This window comes from Mustelus asterias, chromosome 11 (genome assembly GCF_964213995.1).
Source record: "Mustelus asterias chromosome 11, sMusAst1.hap1.1, whole genome shotgun sequence".
Classification (NCBI taxonomy): domain Eukaryota; kingdom Metazoa; phylum Chordata; class Chondrichthyes; order Carcharhiniformes; family Triakidae; genus Mustelus; species Mustelus asterias.
Genome location: NC_135811.1, coordinates 2,634,179 through 2,656,908, shown reverse-complemented (window position 1 = coordinate 2,656,908; position 22,730 = coordinate 2,634,179). Strand labels below are relative to the sequence as shown.

The 22,730-nt window shown below is 43.8% G+C and overlaps 2 protein-coding genes across 5 annotated transcripts in view; one reads left to right on the top strand and one right to left on the bottom strand.

Moving 5' to 3' along the window:
- The window catches only part of LOC144500311 (F-box/WD repeat-containing protein 1A-like), a 207,141-nt gene extending 199,244 nt beyond the window's left edge, over positions 1–7,897 (bottom strand). For all 3 annotated transcript variants that reach the window (XM_078223003.1, XM_078223005.1, XM_078223004.1), the window contains exon 1: positions 7,697–7,897. In XM_078223003.1, coding sequence (XP_078079129.1) covers positions 7,697–7,741 — 45 coding nt within the window. In that variant the 5' untranslated portion in view covers positions 7,742–7,897. The remainder of the gene's footprint in view (positions 1–7,696) is intronic.
- A 182-nt stretch (positions 7,898–8,079) lies between these two features.
- LOC144500312 (uncharacterized) lies at positions 8,080–14,663 on the top strand. 2 transcript variants are annotated; one of them, XM_078223008.1, is made up of 4 exons: positions 8,084–8,505; positions 9,430–9,592; positions 9,755–9,904; positions 11,855–14,663. In XM_078223008.1, exons 1-4 carry the CDS (start codon positions 8,230–8,232, stop codon positions 12,145–12,147), a joined length of 882 nt encoding a protein of 293 aa, XP_078079134.1. In that variant the 5' UTR covers positions 8,084–8,229; the 3' UTR covers positions 12,148–14,663. The 2 variants fall into 2 exon arrangements, with proteins under 2 accessions (XP_078079132.1, XP_078079134.1); XM_078223006.1 differs by having other exon boundaries at positions 8,080–8,505; positions 9,755–14,663.
- Positions 14,664–22,730: the final 8,067 nt, after the last annotated feature.

Sequence of the window (22,730 nt, the reverse complement as noted above, 5' to 3'; positions counted from 1 at the left end):
TTTGAAACTTGTCTCCTCTACGACGAAGCCAAAATATTTGTTCAATGCCCCTGTCATTTTCTCATTCTCCATAATAATTTTTCTTATCTCTGCATCTAAGATATAAACATTTACTTTATATTTCTGACTTGTTTACTCATTCCTTTTTAATCAACTTTTTGGTGGTCCTTCGCTGGTTTCTAAGAGACATGCTTTTTTTTGTAACACTGTGAGCCTCTTCTTTTAATTTAATACCATCTTTAACTTCCTCATTGAGCCACGGATGAGTCCTTGCAAAGTTGTCTACCAACGTAATGTATTCTTATTGAACATTTTGAACTGTTTCTTTAAATTTCTCCCACTGTTCTCTTACTGCCATACTTTTTAACCAATTTATCCAATTAACTATAGCCAGTTCTCCCTTCATACCTATGTAATTGTCTTTGTTTAAGCCAAGATTCTAGTTTGCGATTGGAATATGTCACTTTCAAACTTAACATGGAATTCAGTGGTATTATGACCACGATTTCCCAGTGGATCCTTTGCCATGATATTGTTAATTAACCCTCCCTCATTACGCAATACTGGGTCTAAGATAGCTTTATCCCTAGGTTTCACAAAGTATTGTTCCAAGAAACTGTCATGAAAACATTCTACAAATTCATCTTCTAGACCACTTGTGCCAATTTGATTGTCCCAGTCTATATGAAGATTAAAGACAATTATTACATTGCCTTTATTACAAGCTCCGATATTTTCTCATTTAATGCTCTGTCCAATTATATAATTGCTGTTCGGGGTCTATAAACTATTCCCGCCAGTACTTTCTGACTCTTGCTCATTTCCACCCATACTGATTCTATTTCATGACCATCTGAGGCCAGAACCTTCCTCACTAATTTCCTTATGTCGTCCTTTGCTATCAATCAGGGCTACCCCCATCTTCTTTGTCATTTTCTGTCTTTCCAAAATAGTGTACCCTGGAATATTTATTCCCCAACCCTGATCACCTTTTAATCGTGTCTCTATAAAGATAATTATATTTAAATCTGTTGTGCCAGAAGTTAATCTATCTTATTGCACAGGCTTCATGCATTCAGATAAAAACCTCTAATTTAATTTTTTTTACTTTATTCCCTGACATACAATTTTTGTTCTACTCGCCATCCCTTCCTATCCCAGTCTGCTTGCCTTTACTCACAGCAATATTCTGATACCTCAACCTTCCTCTTTGGATTTATAATCTCCCTTCACCTGACCCTTCCCTCCATGTTAAAAGTCCCAACTACCAAAGCCCTAGTCATACATTTGGCTTGGACATTGGTCTCAGCCTGGTTTAACTGGATCCATCCCAAGAGAATCGCTCTTGGGATGTTCTTCTGCCAGTACCCTGTGAATCGAAACCCCTTCTTCTCAAACCATTCTTTGAGCCATGCATTTAATTTTCTAATCTGCTTGACCCTACGTGAATTGGTGTGTGCCTCAGGTAACAACCTATGGATAGGTTGGGTCAGACAGAGGCTCCCAAAACAGAGTTGTCATCTTCACACAGAGCCAGAGACAGGGAGTGATGTGCGATAACATTTACAGACATCGCATGATGAGGTGCGACATGATAAATTCTCCAAGAATGACTTATAGAATCATTGACCACAGAAGAGGTTCTTTGGCCCATCGAGTCTGCAACAACACGCGAGAAACATCTGACCTACCTAATCCCATTTACCAGCACTAGGCCCATAGCCTTGAATGCTATGACATGCCAAGTGCCCATCCAGGTACTTTTTAAAGGGTGTGAAGCAACTCGCCTCTACCGCCCTCCCAGACAGCGCATTCCAGACCATCAGCACCGTCAGGTAAAAGTGTTTCCTTACATCCCCACCTTGAACCTGTGTCCCCTCATGACTGACCCTTCAACTAAGGGGAACACAGCTGCTCCTTATCCATTCTGTCCATGTCCCTCGTAATCTTATACACCTCGATCAGGTCACCCCTCTGTCTTCCCTACTCCAACAAAATCAACCCAAGCCTATCCAACCTCCCTTCATAACTTAAACGCTCAAACTCAGGCAACATCTTGGTGAACCTCCTTTGCACCCCCTCTTTCCTATAATGTGGGCAACCAGAATTGCACACAGTACACAGTCCAAAGATGTGCGGGTTAGGTTGATTGGCCATACTAAAATTGCCCCTTAGTGTCCTGAGATGCGTAGGTTAGAGGGATTAGCGGGTAAATACATAGGGATATGGGGGTAGGGCCTGGGTGGGATTGTGGTCGGTGCAGACTCGATGGGCCCAATGGCCTCCTTCTGCACTGTAGGGTTTCTATGATACTCTAGCTGTGGCCTCACCAAACTTCGATACAACTCTAACGTGACTTCCCTGCTTTTGTAATCTATGCCTCAATTGATAAAGGCAAGTGTCCCTTATGCCCTTTTCATCACCTTACTAATAAGACCTTTCGTCTTCAGAGATCTGTGGACAAACACACCAAGGTCCCTTTGTTCCTCAGAAATTCCTGGTGTCACGCCGTTCATTGAATACTTCTTTGCAAATTACTCCTTCCAAAGTGTATCACCTCACACTTTTCAGGGTTCATAGATCATAGAAACCCTATAGTACAGAAAGAGGCCATTCGGCCCATCGAGTCTGCACCAACCACAATCCCACCCAGGCCCTACCCCCATATCCCTACATATTTTACCCGCTAATCCCTCTAATCTATGCATCCCAGGACACTAAGGGGCAATTTTAGCATGGCCAATCAACCTAACCCGCACATCTTTGGACTGTGGGAGGAAACCGGAGCACCCGGAGGAAACCCACGCAGACACGAGGAGAATGTGCAAACACCACACAGACAGTGACCCAAGCCGGGAATCGAACTCAGGTCCCTGGAGCTGTGAAGCAGCAGTGCTAACCACTGTGCTACCGTGCCGCCCTAAATTCCATCTGCCATTTAGCTGCCCATTTCACCATCCCGTCTATATCTTTTTTGTAGCCCAAGACACTCCGCCTCACTGTTAACCACCGGCCAATCTTTATGTCATCCACAAACTTACTAATCCGACTCCCACATAGTTATCTATGTCATTTATATAAATGACAAATAATAGGGGACCCAGCGCCCTGTGGTGCGCCTCTGGACACTGGCTTCCAGTCACTAAAGCAGCCTTCTGTCATCACCCTCTGTCTCCTACAACTGAGCCACTTTTGAATCCACTCAATCCAATCAGAATTTGGCAAAAATACCTGAAGGCCACACTGTCTGCCCTCTCAAATGGATGTAAAGTACCCATGGCACTAATCAAAGGGCAGGGGATCTCATATTGGTGCCCTGGCCAATATTTAATCCTCAACCAACATCACTAAAAAAATAAACAATTACCTGACCATTAACAAAATGCTGATTGCGGGAACTTGTCTGCAAAATGACAACATTTCCAAGAGTATTTCACTGGCTGTAAAGCTCTTTGGGACATCCTAAGATCATCAAAGACATTATAGAAATGCAAGACATCCTTTTTTTACACTTGACTTTGTGTGCAACACTGATGGGGCAGCAAAATATGTAAGTATTTACAAATATATACTGCGCATAAATATAAAGGGATAACATGTACGAGTCACATAAGCATGCAGTATTTTTTGCTGCATGCCCGAAAACACATGTCAGAGAATTTGGACATTAACCATAAATGTCAGTTCTGGCTAAGTCTTTGGTAAAAGATCTAGAGGGGGACTAAGGAAAAAAATTCACGAGAGAGATGCTGGGATCTGGATTGCTCTACTGGAAAGCTGGTGGGAGAAAATAAATACAATAACAGTCACAAAAGAAAATGTGCCAGGGAAACTAGTGGGGCTAAAGGCTGCTAACACCCCTGGATTTGACGGGTTGCATCCTAGGATTTTAAACAAAATAGCTACAGAGCTAGTGGATACACTGATAGTAATCTTCCAAGAATCCTTACATTCTAAAAAAGTCCCAACGGATTGGAAAGCTGCCAATGTAACAGTCTTGTTCAAAAAGGGAGGGAGACAAAAAACAGGTAACTGTAGGCCAGTTAGTTTAACATGTGTCGTGGAAAAAATGATGTGGAGATGCCGGCGTTGGACTGGGGTAAGCACAGTAAGAAGTCTCACAACACCAGGTTAAAGTCCAACTTGGACTTTAACCTGGTGTTGTGAGACATCTTGGAAAAAAGCCAGAGTCCATTATAAAGGATGTAATAGAAATACCTACTATAATCAACTAGAGTCATGAGGGGGAAATCAGGGAAACACAGAAACTAGAAGCAGGAGTAGGCCATTCGGCCCTTCGAGCCTGCTCCGCCATTCATTATGACCATGGCTGATCATCAAATTCAGTATCTTGATCCCCCACTTCACACCATATCCCTTGATCTTTTTAGCCCCAAGAGCTATACCTAATTCCTTCTTGAAATCACACAATGTTTTAGCCTCAACTACTTTCTGTGGTAGTCAATTCCAAAGATTCACCACTCTCTGGATGAAGAAATTTTAACCCACCTCAGTCCTAAAAGGTTTACCCCTTATCCTCAAACTATGACCCTAGTTCTGGACTCCCCCGCCATTGGGAACATTCTTTCTGAATCCACCCTGTCTAACCCCGTTAGAACTTGATAAGTTTCTATGAGATCCCCTCTCACTCTTCTAAACTCCAGTGAATATAATCCCAACCGACTTTGTCTCTCATTTGAGAAACCTGCCGTGATAGGAATCAGCCTGGTAAAACTTTGCTGCACTGCCTCTATAGCAAGAACATTCTTCCTCAGATAAGGACACCAAAACTGAACTAGAATTCTTTGAGGTGGTGAGCAGGATAGATGAAGGGGAACAAGTGGTTGTAATATACTTGAATTTCCAAGAAGGATATTTAATAAGATAAGAGCACATGGTGTTGGGGGTAATATATTAACATGAATAGAGGATTGGCTAACTAATGGAAGATGGATAATTGGGATAAGAGGGGCATTTTCAGGATGGCAACCTGTAACTAGTGGAGTGCCACAAGGATCAGTGCTGGGGTCACCAGTATTTACAATATATATTAATGACTTGAACGAGGGAAGTGAATGTACTATTGTCAAGTTTGCAGGTGGCACAAAAATAGATGGGAAGGCAAGTGGTGAGGATAACACAAGGTGTGTACAGAGAGATATATAGACAGGTTAGGTAAATGGGCAAATTGAATAAAATGTAGGAAAATGTGAAATGTTAGGAAGAATAAAGGAGCTGAATATTATTTAACTGGAGAAAGACTCCAAAAAGCTGCAGCTTTTGGGGATCCTCATGCATAAATCACAAAAAGCGAGCATGCAAGTTCAGCAGGTAATAGGAAAGGCAAATGGAATGTTGGCATTTATTTCAGAGGGAATGGAGTATAAAAATAGAACTGTCTCGTTTATCTATATAAGGCACTAAAGTTTAAAGTTTATTTATTAGTCACAAGTAGGCTTACGTTAACACTGCAATCAAGTTACTGTGAAAATCCCCTGGTCACTACACTCCGGTGCCTGTTCGGGTACACTGAGGGAGAATTTAGCATGGCCAATTCATCTAACCTTCACATCTTTGGACTGTGGGAGGAAACTGGAGCACTTGGAGGAAACCCATGCAGACAAAGGGAGAATGTGCAAACTCCACACAGACAATGACCCAAGCCAGGGATCGAACCCCGGGTCCCTGGCGCTGTGAGACAGCAGTGCTAATCACTGTGCCACCATGCCGACCCAGTTAGACCATACCAGGAATACTGTTAACAATTTTGGCCCCTTATCTAAGAAAATATATAAATACATTGGAAACAGTCCAGAGAAGTTTCACTGGGCTGATCCCAGGTGTGGAGGGATTTTGTTATGAGGAAAGGTCAAGTAGGTTACACCTGTACTCAGTGGAATTTAGAAGAATGAGAGGCGACCCTATTGAGATTATATAGGATTCTCAGGGGACTTGACAGGGTAGTTGCCAAGAGCTTGTTTCCCCTTATGGGAGAATATAGGGACATAGGGCACAATCTCAGAATAATGAATCACCCATTTCAGAGAGCAATGAGGAGGACTTTCTTCTCTCAGAGGGTAGTGGATCTGTGGTATTCTTTGCCACAGCGGGCTGTAGAGCCGGGTTCTTAAATATTCCAATGGTGAAACAGACAAACTTTTAATCAGTAAAGGAATCAAAGGTAATTGGGATAAGGTGGGAATATGGAGTTGAAACATAGAAAATAGGTTCAGGAGTAGGCCATTCGGCCCTTCAAGCCTGCACCACCACTCAATATGATCATGGCTGATCATGCACTCTCAGTGTCCCATTCCGACTTTCCCTCCATACCCCTTGGTCCCTTTAGCTGCAAGGACCACGTCCAGCTCCCTCTTGAACATATCTAATGAACTGGCCCCAACAGCTTTCTGTGATAGAGAATTCCACAAGTTCACAACTCTCTGAGTGAAGTTGTTCTTCCTCAGCTCAATCCTGAATGGCTTACACATTTTTCTTAGACTGCGAGTCCTAGTTCTGCACTTCCCCAACATCGGAATGTTTTTACTGCATCCAGCCTGTCCAGTCCCATCAAGATTTTAGATATTTCAATGAGATCCCCTCCCATTCTTCTAAATTCCAGTGAGTACAAGCCCAGTCAATCCAGTCTTTGTTCATTTGTCAGTCCTGCCCTTCTGGGAATCAATCTGGTGAGCCTTCACTGGACTTCCTCAATAGCAAGAATGCTCTTCCTTGAGGATTATATCAGATCAGTTATGTTCTTATTGAATGGCGGTCGTGAGCCAAATGGCCTACTTCTGCCCCTATGTCTTATGGATTCCACAGAAAATTGAGAAACCTGGACAGATAATTGAGAATGAGACATTTAGAAAAATAAGGATAATAGAATGGTTATAGTACAGTAGGAGGCCATTCTGCCCACTGTGTTCCTCATTGCTGGAACCATCCTCATGAATCTTGCACATTTTTACCCCTTCTCAAAGTTTACCCCTTATTAAAGTATGCAGAATACAAGCAGGGGTGTGCAACTTGTCTAAGCATAACTGCTGTTCCAAAGAACCAGTGCAGACAGGATGGGCCAAATGGCTGTAATTCTCTCTGATTCTATGTATGGGGTGGCACAGTTGTTATCATTGCTGTCTCACAGCACCAGGGACCCAGGTTTGATTCCAGCCTTGGATGTCTGACTGTGTGGAGTTTGCACGTTCTCCCCATGTTAGCATGGGTTTTCTCTGGCTGCTCCGGTTTCCTCCCACAATCGAAAAACGTGCAGGTGAGGTGGATTAGCCAGGTTAAATTGCCCCTAAGTGTCCAAGATGTGTAGATTAGGAGAATTAGTGGGGTAAATGTGTGGTGATGGGGCAGGGGGCGAGCCAGGGGTAAGATGCTCTGGTGGGAAGTGGGTAGAGACTGGATGGGCCGAATGGTCTCCTGCACTGTAGTGATTCTATGAATTTAAAAAGCACCTGTCCTTCCACCCGATGTGCCTGTTACGGCAGTGATTCCCTCTACATCGCTGAGTGAAGCTGGCTCTACCCCCTCCGCCTTGCCCACCCTCCTGCACTGACCCTGACTTCAGTCTGGCCGGCCTGACAGTAAAATGGCGGAGCTGCAGGCCCCGCGCCCTGACCCAGCGCCGCTGCCCCCTCACCGAGTGTCCGTCCCTCCCGCCCGCCAGGCGCCCCGGCCTCTCACTCACCATCAACTTCATCGCCTTGTCATGTAAGATCGAGTCCGGCTCCATGCTGTGCGCCCGCGGTTATACTGTGCCAGCTGAGCAGCCAAGCGGCCGCCCCTCGCCAGGGCCGCTTCCCTATCCCCAGGCCCCGGTCCCCTGAGGTGGAAACTATGAAGGGCGACAGAGCAGAGCAGCGCCTCCCGCAACTAGGCCGCAGCGCCAATGCGCGTGCGCGCCGCCTCCGGCTGGTCAGGCCGCTCTCGCGGAGGGTTCTTGGGGGTTGTAGTCCTCATCTGCTGCCCTGGCCACAGCCTGGCGCTGTCTGAGAGGCGACAGGAACTACAACTCCCACAGGACATTGCGCCCGGGGTGCTGTTTAGTTCCCGCTGTGCCCACTGGGAGTTGTAGTTTGCTGCTGCAGTCTGTGCGGAGCAGCGCTGCCAGCTGCCGACATTGCTCTTCCCAACGAAAATGTGAGAGCATTTTAACGAATTTTTAAAAAACTATAATCACGGGTGGACTTGCCGCCTTGTGGAAGGTGTGGGGTGGTAAAGATGAGGAACCAGTTATGGAGCGTGCCACCCTTCCGGAAAATGCCAGACCGCCGGATCAGGAAAGCCCGCTTCAAGGACCGTGACCTCCGCGTGCTGATCGACTCTGTCATGGAGCGGCGGGGGGACATCTTCGGCGAGGGAGGCCAGCCGCCCACCATGCAGAGCCGCCGTCAAGCCTGGCTCTTCGTCATGGAGAAAGTCAACGCCGTGTCCGGGACTCGCAGGACCTGGGAGGAGGTGCGGAAAAAAGTCCATGACCTGAAAAAGAGCACCAAGGTAAGATCACCATGTTAGCCCAGAGGGAGGCGACACCGTTGGGTTGATCTAAGCCTATTGGCCTGAAGAAACCACCAACCCCTCTACCCCAACAATCTCAATGCCCAACTGCTTCATCGCTGCATCCATGCCCTCTACTTGAAGCTGCAAGTGTTGTAAAGCATGATTCAGATTGCAAAGTCTGGTTGGATATGTTCGACACAAGACCTCCCCGCCTCTAACTGTCCCACCCATCCCACATTTTTTAAACTGCTGGCCTAGTTTCAAACTACCTACTGAGTTAACAGCCTTTTTAAAAAACCTTCACCTAGTATTTAAGTAACTAATGAACAATCCAGAAAAATACATAATTTTACATTACATAGAAATTCCAACACAGTAACAGGCCATTCAGCCCAACCCCATGAATGTTTTTATTCTCCACATGACTCCTTTCCATTTATTCACTTTATCTCATCCTATAATCTCCACCTTCTCAAGGGTAATTAGGGATGGGCAACAAGTGCTGGCCTTGCCAGTGATGCTACATCCCAGGAACAAATTTAAAAAATCATCATACCCTATTACTTTCTCACTCATGTATTTGTCAAACTTCCCTTTAAATGCATCCATGCTGTTTACCTCAACCGCTCCCTGTAGTTTAATGCCCATATGATTTTTCTCCAGGGTTGCTCGCAGCAGTGCCCTGGTGATTAATCCTTAATTGCTGGAGACTTCAGGGCAACCCTAACCGTGACTGTTACTTTTATTAAAGACACGCACATATACACTTTACTGACAACACTAAAATGTTATCAAGTATTCAAAGTGAATACAACAGTGTTTTGCAAACAATGTGATAGATAATGTATGTTGGAATTGCAGGTATGCATTTGTGTGGCATGAATCACTCTGTTCTAAATCCTGCTGCTTTTGTCTTTAAAGGAAAAACTCGCTTACAACAGAAGAGCGCGTCAGTTATCGTGTGGCAGCCGGCCAGACATCAAAACATTGACAGAGTTTGAGAATGATATGATCCTTCTCTTTGGGAAAGAAAGCTTTGAAGGCCTTGATGCTGCGGATCTTGGTGTTATGTCAAGACTCAGTGGTGAGTGTGTTTGTAGATTAATAAAATATTTTATGATTTCACAAGATGTAACGCTAATGTGCCTGTACACAGTTTGTGCATAAGGCCATCCAACTCTTTGTACTAAAACTGCAGTGTGTGAGCCTCTGTGCTCATACCATGTTCTTTTGTATCTCTTCACAGACCAAGGAGAAACAAGTGGATCATCAACTACAGCTGCAAAACAGCACCGTACACATAAGTACCAAATGTCATCACCCCAAGCCGAAGCAGGCACCAGCATTGATACACCCACTGGAGGAGGTGGTAGTATTGAGGATGAGGAGGAACTGGGTGAGTCACTGAACGTTAGTGAGGATGGGGGACCAATATTGGTAGATGATGAGAGGTCATCCTTTGAAGGGTGGAGGCCCCATGTATTGGGTCCACCAATTGAGGCAGATGCAGATACAGATCTCAGTGGGCCTGCATTCAAACGAAGACTGTTAGAACATGAGTTCAGCGTTGAACAGTCACTTGCTTCCATACACACAACAGTGGAAGATGGCATGGTTATGTTGGACCAACGGTTGTGTGCGTTGCAGTCTGCTATTGAGCACGTGGCAACACCAGTGGCATCTGCAGTGGAGACCTCACTTACTCAGGCCTTGGACACAGTCGGGTCATCGCTCATGAATGCTCATTCTGCTGCTATAGAAGTTTTGGGGTCAAAACTCCAAGAAGCTGTCAAAGCAGGTTTCAATTCACTTGGAGAGCGCTTGCAGGTAACCATGGCCGAGGGATTCCAAAGTCTCATAGAAGCCCAGTGCTCTATGCTCACTCAGATTATTGGTCAGCGTGAAAAGCTGGCCTCCTCTACTGGAATAGCGCAGGCTCGTCCAGTTGGCAGTCATTCTAGCGGGGGTTTGGTGCCATCAAAAAATTCCCCACAGGTGACTGTAGGTGCTGTCTCTGAAAATCTGGAGTCCAGAGCGACTCAGCATCAGAGACCTCTGGGACTGATGCAGGTGCATCAGGGTTAGTTGCAGATACAGGTAGCAGGACTTCTGTATTTGATGCAGCTACAGAGTTGGCACTAGTTGCCAACTTGTGCAGAAAGGCTGGGGATCAGCGCTGAGTCCTGATGGCTTCTTCTCCACCCCTCTTCCTCCCCCAAACTCCCTGTCTCATTCTGGATGCTGAGCCTGTCACTGCCAAACCGCACACACAGTTATCAGCTGGTACAGCAACAAGCTGCTGATGTAGCCAACACGTGTTCTTCTCAGTGTGGTGTATTTTAAAATGTGCGTTTATTTAAAATTAAAGTTTAAAATGTTTTAAGTTCTGGTGAGAAAAGTTGGTATTGGGTGACTTGTTCTGAGGTCAGGTTAGCGGCGACAGGACAAGCAGCAGAACTGGAGCAGGATGGTAAGGGGATGTCGGCAGCTTCAGCACTTGGCCTGGTGCAGGAAACAAACCACTGAGACTCAAGTGGGCAAGCAGAGTTTAGAATGGTGCAGGATAACACACCAGTGACTCACCCTTCGGTAGTTCCCTTTATTCATTCAAAACTTTTAACATAAACACAATAAAGCTGCTGGGAGTTTGCCTGTTTGAATCTTGAATTTGGAAAGGGTAAAATGTCCGATTGGTGAAGTTCACCAGCAAAGCATGAAGCTGTCCCTGGATATTCCTAGGTGCAATATCTACATAAGCATTAACTTATTTCAACAGCGCGCACAGGAATATGCTTTAAGCATTTTCAATTTGAATTTTGAAACAGATGAACTTTACCCTCTGTTCACGTTGCTCATTGGCACACCTTTCTATGTTGTCAGACAAGCCAACTTCACATAGACTAACAAACCCTTCCCTCCCCTCTTTTCCCACTCCTACCTGGCATTCAAAAAGATACTAAATGAGAAAATGAATTGTCCCATCAGTAGGTATGCTGCTTCGAGAGAGTCTCCCAACCTCCATATGCTGGGCAGGCTACAAGCTGACGCAGGCACAATAATGGATATCATTCATATTTGGGGAAGGGACAAGGTTAATACACCCCCTCCCCCACCCCAATATTAACAAGGGAAGCAGTTACAGGCTTCTGCTCCCTGGGTTAGCATTCTAAGCAGCTGGCTACAGAGCTATCCACCAGTGCTATTCCTTAAATCGCTTAATAGTAGGCAATATGCACAAGCAACCTAGAGAATCCGCATGACACACAGAGGGGTAATGTGAGAGTGGAAGACACGAGGCATGTACAGCACTGCTGAACTGAATAAATGGAATTTACTTTTACTACAGCTTGCGGTCTTTCCTTCTTACATTGCATTGAATCTGAAGGGACTTACCTAGAAACAAACCGAATGGAAGTTGTATTCACTTTTCCAGAAAATTGTATAGCACAGAATGTTATAACACATATAGCAGAGAAACAATCTAGTCGGCTCAGCTGGTCCATGTTGGTGTTTAAATTCCATAGAAACCTCCCACCCTTATCTAACCTGTTCAACAAATCCTCTCTTCCTCTCCCCTTCTGTGTTTATCTAACTTCCATTAAATGCATCGATGCTACTCGTTTCAACTATTCCCGATAGTTGTGTGTTCCACATTTGTGTCACTCGCTGGGTAGAGATGTTTCTCCTGAATTTCCTATAAGGTTTATTCGTGACGATCTTCTAGTTATGGCTCCTAGTTTCAGTCTTCCCCACAAGTGGCAAGGTTTCTATGTCTACCCTTTCATTATCTTAATGACCTCTGTCAAGTCACTCCTCAACCTTCTCTTTTCTAGAGAAATGAACCCTACCCTGTCAATCTTTCCTGATAGGTATAACCTCTCAGTTCTAGTACCATCCTTGTCAATATTTCTTTGCACTTGATCCATTGCCTCGGTATCCTTTTTATAATACAGACCCCAGAGTTCTTAGTGCTCCAAGTGTGATCTAACCAAGGTCGGTACCTGTTTAACATAAGTTAAACATAAGCTTTTCAGTTCTATTCCTTTAGAAGTGAACTCCAAATGATTGTTTGACTTTTTATGGCCTTATTAAACTGTGTTGAGACTTTTAGTGATTGGTGAATCCGTACCTTAGATGCCTTTGCTCCTGTACCCCATTTTGAAACTTATTTCACAAAGAGAATGTGGCTGGCTTATTCTTCCAACTAAAATGTGCCACCACAGATTTATCTTCACAGCAACTTGGTGATTGTAGAGCTCACTGAAAGAACTGGAAAATGGGCACAGGAGTAGACCAGTCAGCTCCTCTGGGCATGTTCTAGCATTCAGTTAGATCATGGCTGATCTGTATCCTAATTCAATTTTCTTGCCTTATCTTCGTAACCTTAATATCCTTGCCTAGCTGAAAATTTATCAATCTCAATTTTGTAATTTTCAACTAACCCCCGTCTTAACAGCTTCCCGACAACACCCCCTGAATGACACTAGCTTTAAGTTTCTACCTCCTAGTTCTGGACTCATCCAACAGAGGAAATAGTTTCTCTCCCTACCTATCCTGTTAACTTCTTTGTTTGACATCTCAATTAGATCAACCCTTAATCTTCTCCACTAAAAGGAATACAAATTTAGTCTATACAAAAGCAAAATACTGCAGATGCTGGTAATCTGAAATACAAACATAAAATGCTGGAAATACTCAGCAGGTCTGGCAGTGTCCATGGAGAGAGAAACAATTAAATGACTTTTCACCAGATCTAGTCCACACAATCTGTCCTCATAATTTAACCGTTTTAGGCCTGGTGCCATGCTGAATGGGAGAATCATGACCCTAAATCTTACCTGTCTTATGTATGTGTGCATATGTTGTATGTTAAAAATGATATATTCGCATGTTCTCTCAGTCTCGCATGTGTCACATTCCCGTGCCACACTTTGTTGATTTTATCAATCTGGAAGAGCAGTATATCAGAACTGAGAAAGAAGAGAAACTCAAACCAAAACAGATGGGAAATTGTCAATGAAAAACTACCAAAGACTTAAATACTAATCGTAGAATCTTGCAGCACAGAAGGAGGCCATTCTGTTCTTTGAAAGAGACATCCAGTCACCACTCCTTTCCCAGGTTCGTTTGCCAATTATCTTAACTACATGTCTTCCTGTCTGTAGAAAGTTTTCCCTATGTACTCTTATCAAAGACCTCTGTTAAATTTACCCTTAACTTTCTCCCTCTGGGGAGAATCCTTATTGCCCAGTTAGCAGAACCTACCTTTAATAAAAAAAGAAAAGGGAAGCAATAAAATCGGGCATAATATTTCTTGAAAATATTTATGTGTGCCATTTTACCTCCAGATCTAAGCATGGATTAAAAGTAAGATTTCTATTATAATATTTAAAACAAAACTTGTCTCTTGTGTCTTTTGAGTGCTGTCATTAAGGCTTTTACTTCTGGGCCTCAGCCTGTCTTAAACTTGAAGTTGATTCTCAAAGTTTGATCAACTAATGGAAGTTATCAAGTTTTGAGGATGTGTTAGTCTGAGCTTGCCCGATTTCTAAACTTGTCCCATCACACAGCTCAAAGCTTTTGCCACAGACTTTTCTGAGTTTGATTTCTTTTCCAAATGAACCAAAAACGAGCTAACTACTGAATTTTAATAGTCTTTTCATGTTAAGTTTAAAATCTGTCTAAGATTAAATGCACTATTTTACTTCACAAAGCGAACCATGCTCAGAGTGTGAGGAGTGATATTACTGTCTGTTTATACTGAGAAATTGTTAAAAAAAATCGTTATTTACTGAAAATGTATTTTTCCCAGTTTCTCAATGTTGAAGCTTTTTCTCCCAGCTGAGTTTGATTTTCCAAGTAATTTGAAAATAAACCAGTGGGTGAATTATTTATTAACCACACTTCCTTCCACGCTCAATTGTATCTGGAGTTTGTTCTGAAAAAGTTGAGATTATGTTAATCCAATGCTGTACATGTCTTCATATTTGATGCCTGAACTAAAATATCCTTTGTCAGTGGTGAGATTGAGAGCCCAATAGTTTTCTACTAGCAAGTTGAGTCTGACCATGCGACCTTCCAATTCACAAAGGGAAAATGTACACAAAATCAGCTTTGCAACGGAATTAAGGAGTCACAGAATAAAGTTGAATTTTTCCCCTAAGTACGGTGTTTTCTTTGTTCAAACTCAGAGTTTTACATTTCTAGTCCATTCTTTTCAAGAAACAGACACAATTCTGTGGCATGTATATTATCATCCATAAAGCTGATTAGTACTTAATAGAAATGTAAAGTTATTGCAGTTTAATGACTAAAAGTGAAACACCAAAGGCACACCCAGGACAATAAACCCTGCCAGTCCATCTGACGAAGGAGCAGTGCTCCGAAAGCTTATGGTATTTGCTACCAAATAAACCTGTTGGACTTTAACCTGGTGTTGTGAGACTTCTTACAGTCCTCCTGTCCCACAGACTAGCCAGACAACAGCCTGACAGAGTCGTACTCAGAATTGACATGGAACTACCAGTTTATCATAAAATCCCACATGTTTCACAAATATCCTTTAAGTTTGGAAACTTGCCGTCATTACCTGGTCATGGTTTTATGTTACTGGACCCACAGCAGTTAACCGTCCCTGAAATGACCCGGCAAGCCAGTTGCAAAAACATTGAATGATAAAACTGGGCTGAGAACCCTGCATTAACCTAGGCACTGGATACAACAAAGTTGATCCTGCAAAGTCCTCTGGGGACTTGAGGCAAAATTGGGAGAGCTGTCCCACAGACTGGTCAAGCAATGACCTGGCATATCTACTCACAGATTCAACCAACCCTGTGTGCACTATTGTCATCCTTGGAACGTCCTGTCCATTCTGAAGGACAGATCCAACAATAGTGGCGACACAGTGATAGAAGGGAGAGTGCATGAGAACTTTTGACAATGACACTGGACCCTATGAATTCTCATGACACTGGGTCAGACATGAGCAAGGAAAGCTGCTGATTAACTCCTGCTTTCCCTCAGCTGATCAACAATTTTATGATTATGTGAAACACCTCCGATCTGACTGGATAACATAAGGTGCTTCAAAGGAGCATTATGAAACAAAATATACTGAGCCATAAGTCATGATTAGGGGCTTGGTCAAAGCAGTAAGTTTTGGTCAGGAATGGTGGATTTTGTCATCAAGAGTGGTTCAATAGCACCATTCCTGACCAAAGCAGTAAGTTTTAATGAATGTCTTAAAAGAGGAAAGCTTGGAAAATTGAGAGATTTAAGGACGTTATTCCAGAGCTTGGGATGTTGGCAACTGAATATACACCAACCAACAATTATAATTGGGGATGCTCAAAAAGCTTGAGTTAAAGGACTGCAGACATCTCAGAAGGCTGTGAGGCTGGAGGAACTTGCAGAGATAGGAAGGATGCCCACATGGGGATTTGAGAACAATGTCATTTTAACAAGGAGTTTTCAAATTAAGATTTGGCTTGACTGGCTGTCAATGCTGCCTAGCATGTCGAGGGCTGATGGGTGAACAGGACTTAGTGTGAGTTATGGCAGCAGAGATTACAGAGGGCAGAATTTACAACACCAGTAAGAAACAAAATCTACAAATAACAAAAACATGAATGAAGCTTCAGCAGCAGATCAGTTGAGATGAACAAAGCCACCTGATATTAGAAGCAGAATTGAGGTGAAAATGTGGGCAGAAGCTTATGTCGGGGTCATAGATGACAGCAAGGTTGTGATGAGACTGACAATCTCAGACTTACTAGGGTGAGGGATAGTCAATCAGCACATGGAGTTTGGAGTTGTAATGTCCTAACTATGTTAGAAGTGGTGGGTTTTAAAGAAAAAAACGTGATTTGTACACATATATTCAAAATAACAAACTTATTATAGGAGTTGTTGACTACAGAGTAGAAAATGAAACTAAAGCAGGAGCCTGTAAAACATCCCAGTGACATCACCATCAAATAATGTGACTGGCTCTTAAAGCAATCATGCAACCACTTAAATATATAAGGGCAGTGGGAATTGAAAACAATGGCTTCAGTTTTCCCAAAGTTAATTGAAGGAAATTCCTGTTCATCCAGTGCTGGATGAATCCGTACTCCATGTTGAACACCATGGGAAGAAGCACTAAGGGTAACATGGGTGCAGAAGGAACTCTTGAAGGAGGATTTTGTCATCAAGAGTGGTTCAATAGCACCATTCCTGACCAAGATGGCTGAGTCCTGAAGATGGTTGGGCCAGCTGGTGAGACACGAGAGAAAAACGTGCAGATTCTTGTCCTTCTCAAAACTTCCTGTTGCTGAATGTCCTTGATAGTCTTGGTGGGAGTGATCATCACCCAGTCCTTGTGGAGATAAAGTCTCACCTTCACACTGAAGACACCCTAGGTTGTGTTGTATGCTGTTACAGTTCCAGCAACTCAAGACTGAACATCCATGAAACACCGTGGGCCATCGGCAGGAGCTGAATTTTATTCCAGGACAATCTGTAACCTAATAGCCTGGCACCTTCCTCACACCAGCATTACCATCAAGCTGTGGGACCAACCCTGGTTCAGTGATGAGTGTTGGAGAGCTTGCCGGCAGCAGCAACAGGCATAATTAAAAAAATGAGGTGCCAACCCAGTGAATCTACAACACAGGACTATATGCTAAACAGTGGAAACAGGATGCAACAACTAACAGATCTGATTAAAGCTCTGCAGGCTTGGCACATACATTCTGGAATGGTGGTGGAAATTAAACAACTAATAAATGGATGTGGCTGTATAAACTTCCCTATCTTTAATGATGGCCGAGCCCAGCATATAAGTGTAAAAGACAAGGCTGATGTATTGACAAACACCTTCAACCAGAAGTGCCAAATGGATGATTCATCTCCGGTCCCAACCATCATTGAAGCCAGTTTTCCGCCAATTTGATTTACTCCAAATAAAATTGAAACAGTTGAACACATTGGATACTCGAATGGCTATGAGCCCCGACAGCATCTCAGCTGCAGTGCTGAAGACTTGTACTTAAGGGCTAACCACATCTTTAGCTAAGCTGTTTTAGTTCAGCTACAGTACTGGCATCTATCCAAAAATATGAGAATTTTTCCAGGTAAGTCCTATCTACAGAAAGCAGGGTAAATCCAATCTGGCCAATTACTGCCCCAACAATCTACTCTCAATGATCAACAAAGTGATGGAAGATCTCGTCGAAAGTGCTATCAAGTAGCACTCACTAATGATTTGGTCATCTACTAGGACCACTCAGCTCCGGACCTCATTACAGCCTTGGTCTACACAGCAAAAGCTGAATTTGAGAGTGGAGGCAAGAGTGACTGCCCTTGACATCAAGGCAGCATTTAACTGAGTGTGGCATCAAGGAACCATAGTAAAATTGAAGTAAATGGTAATCGGGGGGAAAAACTCTCCACTGGCGGGAGTCACACCTCGCAAAACGAAGATGGTTATAGTTGTTGGAAGTCGATCACCTCAGCCTCAGGATGTTACTGCAGGAGCTGCTCAGGCCTGTGTCTGAGTGCCAACCGTCTTCAATACTTCATCAATGGCCTTCCCTCCATTTTACAGTCAGGAGTGGGGATGTTCGCTTTGTTCAGTCCCATTTGCAACCCATCAAATACTGAAACATTTCATATCTACATGCAGTTAGACAATATTCAAGCTTGGGCTGATAAGTGGCAAGTGACATTCACGCCACACAAGTACCAAGTGTTAAGACCAATACATGAAGGAAATGTATATATAATCTATCTTTGTCAGCAGAATTACTTTATAAAGTCCTTTCTTTTTGCTTGTCAAAATGGCCAAATTGCACTGCTGATAAGTTTGCCGGAATTTTACTGTCTCGCCCACCTGAGGCTCGTAAGATCCCGCCCGAGGCCAAAGGAGAATGCTGTTCTGCGAGCCTCGCTTGCCCCGATTCTGGGGTGGGCGAGGCGGTAAAATTCCGGCTATTGGCTCCAGCTGCTCATATTCTGCCTTCTAGCAGTTTCAGTTAACAAAGGCTAACACACTTCAAACATCTGGAATGTTACACTCCTTGTATAGCATAAACATTCCAGCCCAGTCAACACAATTGGCCAGTACACGGTCTGTCTGCTCCAGCTAATCTTGAACAAAGACAACCCATCACAGATCCGGGGAAAATATGCCACCATTTATTGAGGGGGAAGTCTTGAAACAAACCTTTCTGTTCACGGATGTGTAGTGAGTGGGGAAATCTGGGCAGCTTTGACAAAGGGTCATCTGGACTCGAAATGTCGGCTCTTTTCTCTCCTTACAGATGCTGCCAGGCCTGCTGAGATTTTCCAGCATTTTCTCTTTTGGTTCATCACAGATCCTAATCTCCAACAATAGTGCTAATCGCTTAAGCATTAACTGTTCTCACACAGTAGTTTCAACAAGGGGGTCTAGTTTAACAACCCGCAACCAGTGTCTCCAAGTACGAAAGGAATCCTGACTCCAATTAAATACCTCAAGATTCCAGCCATGGGAATATACCTCTATCCCATATTGAGGGGGAGTGGTTAGAGGAATGCCAGATAGTCCTCATCAAAAATTGCTGGAACCTTGGAATTCATGCCTCCAGAATAACTCACTCGACATGTCAGCATGGAAGTCTCGCTCTGGAAAAATAGATCACTGTACAATCAGAGAATCACCTCTCAGAAGAAAGCTTCCATTAGAATGTTGGTTCTGGACACATGTAAAACCTAGGTCAGGGAAAATACGCCACCATTTATTGTTCACGGATGTGTAGTGAGTGGGGAAATCTGGGCATTTTCAATTGACCCCTCTCCTGTTCATAACAGAAGGAATGACTATCTCCAACAAGAGAGAGTGTAACCATCTAGCCCTGACATTCAATGGCATCACCATTGCTGAAAGCCCCACTGTCAACATGCTGCAGGTCACCATTGTCTAGAAACTGAACTGGACTATCCATATAAAAACTGTCTACACAAGACTAGGTCAGAGGCTTGGAATTTTGCAATGAGTGACTCATCTCCTGAATCCATAAACCTTGTTCAACATCTACAAGGCACAAGTCAGGAGTTGTTAGAAATGTTGTCCTTTCCAGCGTTGATGGATGGCATTGTCATCCTTAGGAAGAGAAACACCATTCTGTGATTGAGGGGAATTATGTCCAACTCCTCAACCGTGAATCCATTGTGGCAGCTGATACTCTCCAGGCCATCCCCCAGTCTCTGTGCAAGGTTCTATGGGTGAACCACCACTGATGAAAGAGCTGCAACAAGTAAACAGATGAAAATCAACAAAGCCTGTAGCCTGGATAGTGTTTGAGCTGAGCTCTTCAAAGCTGGGCAAGGTGGCACAATGGTTAGCACTGCTGCCTCACAGCGCCAGGGCCCAGGTTTAATTCCCAGCTTGGGTAACTGTCTGTGGGGAGTCTGCGCATCCTCCCCTTGTCTGCGTGGGTTTCCTCCAGGTGCTCCGGTTCCTTCCCACAGTCCGAAAGACGTGCTGGTTAGGTGCATTGCCCATGCTAAATTCTCCCTCAGTGTACCTGAACAGGCGCCGGAGTGTGGCGACTAGGGGATTTTCACAGTAACTTCATTGCAGTGTTAATGTCAGCCTATTTGAGACTAATAAATAAACTTTAATTTTACCTTTGCTTACATCAAGACTCCATGCATTTATGCTATGGTTTTGATCGGAAAAAGCACCATCGCACCGCCCACTGTCCCCGCAACACCCCACTTTCACTGACTTCAAGAATGTGACAGTTGTGTCTATCTTCAATAAGGCAGATAAATCATGATGTGGGAACAATCGAGATATTTCCCTCCTGTCCTTAGGAGGGAAAATCCTGGCACACATTCCCTGGAATCACCTACTTCCTGTGGCTGAGGAAGTTCTCCCAGAGACAAATGTGACTTTAGACTTTCCATGGGACTGAATAATACAATCTGAAAATGGGATTCCTCTGCATCCCCGGTGATATCATGTCTGATGCGGTGACATTGGATCATGTTTCCGACATAATTGCACCAGAAAGCAACAATATAGTTGAGCATCCGGCCCTAGGAATCAGGAGGCTGTCTACCATATTCAAATAGACAGTTAATGGGTACTTTAATTAGTAGTCCAATCAAATGCAACAATATATATTGAGCGTATTCATACATTCAGAGTGTGGGAAAAACACTTGTCGGGAAAGTTTTTCCATGGTTGCATGTGAGGGAAGGTTTGAAGGTTGCAAATAGATTCATTGTTGGATTTCAGTAGCCCAGCCTGCTGTGAGTTGTGTGCGTAGTTATTCTTGGAAGGTGTGTCATCTACAAGCTGTCCGCAGACTTGTGCACTTATTGCCTCTTGCAATTCAGACTGTGTGGTTTGAACAATATGGGGATAGTGGTCTCTGAGAGACACATCTTTCAGTGGGGAGGAGAGAAGGAGGACATTGAGAAGGAGAGGGACAAGGCTAGATGACCAACAGTCAGGATGCACTGGAGGTACATGAGGGAGCAAGGAGCACAGGAGCTGCTGAGGGCAGGATGCTGCAACGTGGAGACATGGAACAAGGCCTTATCCTCCCAGAGGTTGTACAGGATGAGACTGAGTTAGCCTTCAAATATCTGAAACACAGTGCTGGAGGAGACTCAAGGTGTCAAGAACTACAGAAACCTCTCTATGTAAGATGCTGGCTGGGAACATCGCTTCCAACTGTGTAGGCGGGCATCCAATGCCAGTTTCCAAGAATTTTTTTGTAACTGGATCCTTTCAGGCTGCATGTGGATACCTCAGTGGAATAATGAAGCCTGCTGCCCACCACCACATAAAGGTCTTCACTGATCCAAAGTTCAGAAGAGCAGGTTGCATTCTCATGGACTACTGTAGGTAATTTGAATGAATCAGAGAGTTTGTGGCTATGGTAGGTTTCCCCAAGGTTCAGGGAGTGATAGACTCCACATATGTTGCCATAAAGGTTTCAACTTGACAACTCTGTACATTTTTAAACTGTAAATATGCAATTAGTATGTGACCATCAGAAAATTATTCAGCTCTGTGCTAGGTACCCAAGCAGCAACTGTGACTCCTACATTCTCAGGAAATCCCAGGTGTCAGATATGTTCACTGGTCCTGATGCCCTGGATAGAAGACCAGAACTACCCTTTGAAGAAGTGGCTCCTGACATCCGTGAGGGTTCCCAGGACAGACACAGAGAGGAGTTACAATGACAGCCACAGCACACCCAGGGTCATCATAGAACAAACAATTGGTTTCGTGAAGATGAAGTTCTGATGCCTGGATAGATCAGGAGGAACTTTGCAGTACGCTGTATCTAAACTGTTGCTGATGGTCCTTATATGCTGTGCTCTGCGCAACCTATTGATTCAGAAAGGGGGATGCCCTGGAGGAAGAGGAGGCACAATAGACCAGTCAATCCTCTGATGGTGGACTAATGAGGACATGAGGGAGCCACCGGACATAAAAGTGCAAGGGCATGATGGGAGCACCATGGGTGGCTGTGACACATGTGAGGCCTGAATAATGGAGAGGTTCCAGTAGGTTATGCAGTCAAGGCATCTGAGATGCCTATTCTTTGGCCACATCTCTTTCATCCTCCCTCCACAGAAAAGTCATTACAAAAGTAATTTCAGCAAAATGACTGTAGCCATCTATTAACCTTTGTTGCAACTTGACACTGCTTCCATGCTGATTACATGTCTGATTACACCACTTCCTTCCTAATGCTGAATTATGAAATCCTTGATAATGGACTGTAGCAACTTCCGCAGTACTAACGTTAGGCTGACTGGTCTATAGTTCCCTGTTTTCTCTCTACCCTTTTTGAATAACTTTTGAATGTTTTTCTTGAAGCCAGGACCCCAAGCATTCAGGCCAAACTAGATTCGGGGAAGATTCCATTAGATTGGAAAATAGTGAATGTAGCTCCTTTATTCAAAAAGGGAGGGAGACAGAAAGCGGGAAACTACAGGCCAGTTAACTAAAAATCCATCACAGGAAAATGTTACAATTATTGTTGAAGACATTATAGCAGAGCACTTAGAAAAAATCAAGGTTAACAGCAGAGTCAACATGGTTTTGTGTGAGAGAAATCATGTTGAACCAATTTATTGGAGTTCTTTGAGGAGGTAACATATGCTGTCGATAAAGGGATGTGCTGTACTTAGATTTTCAGAAGGCATTGATAAAATGTCACATCAAAGGTTAT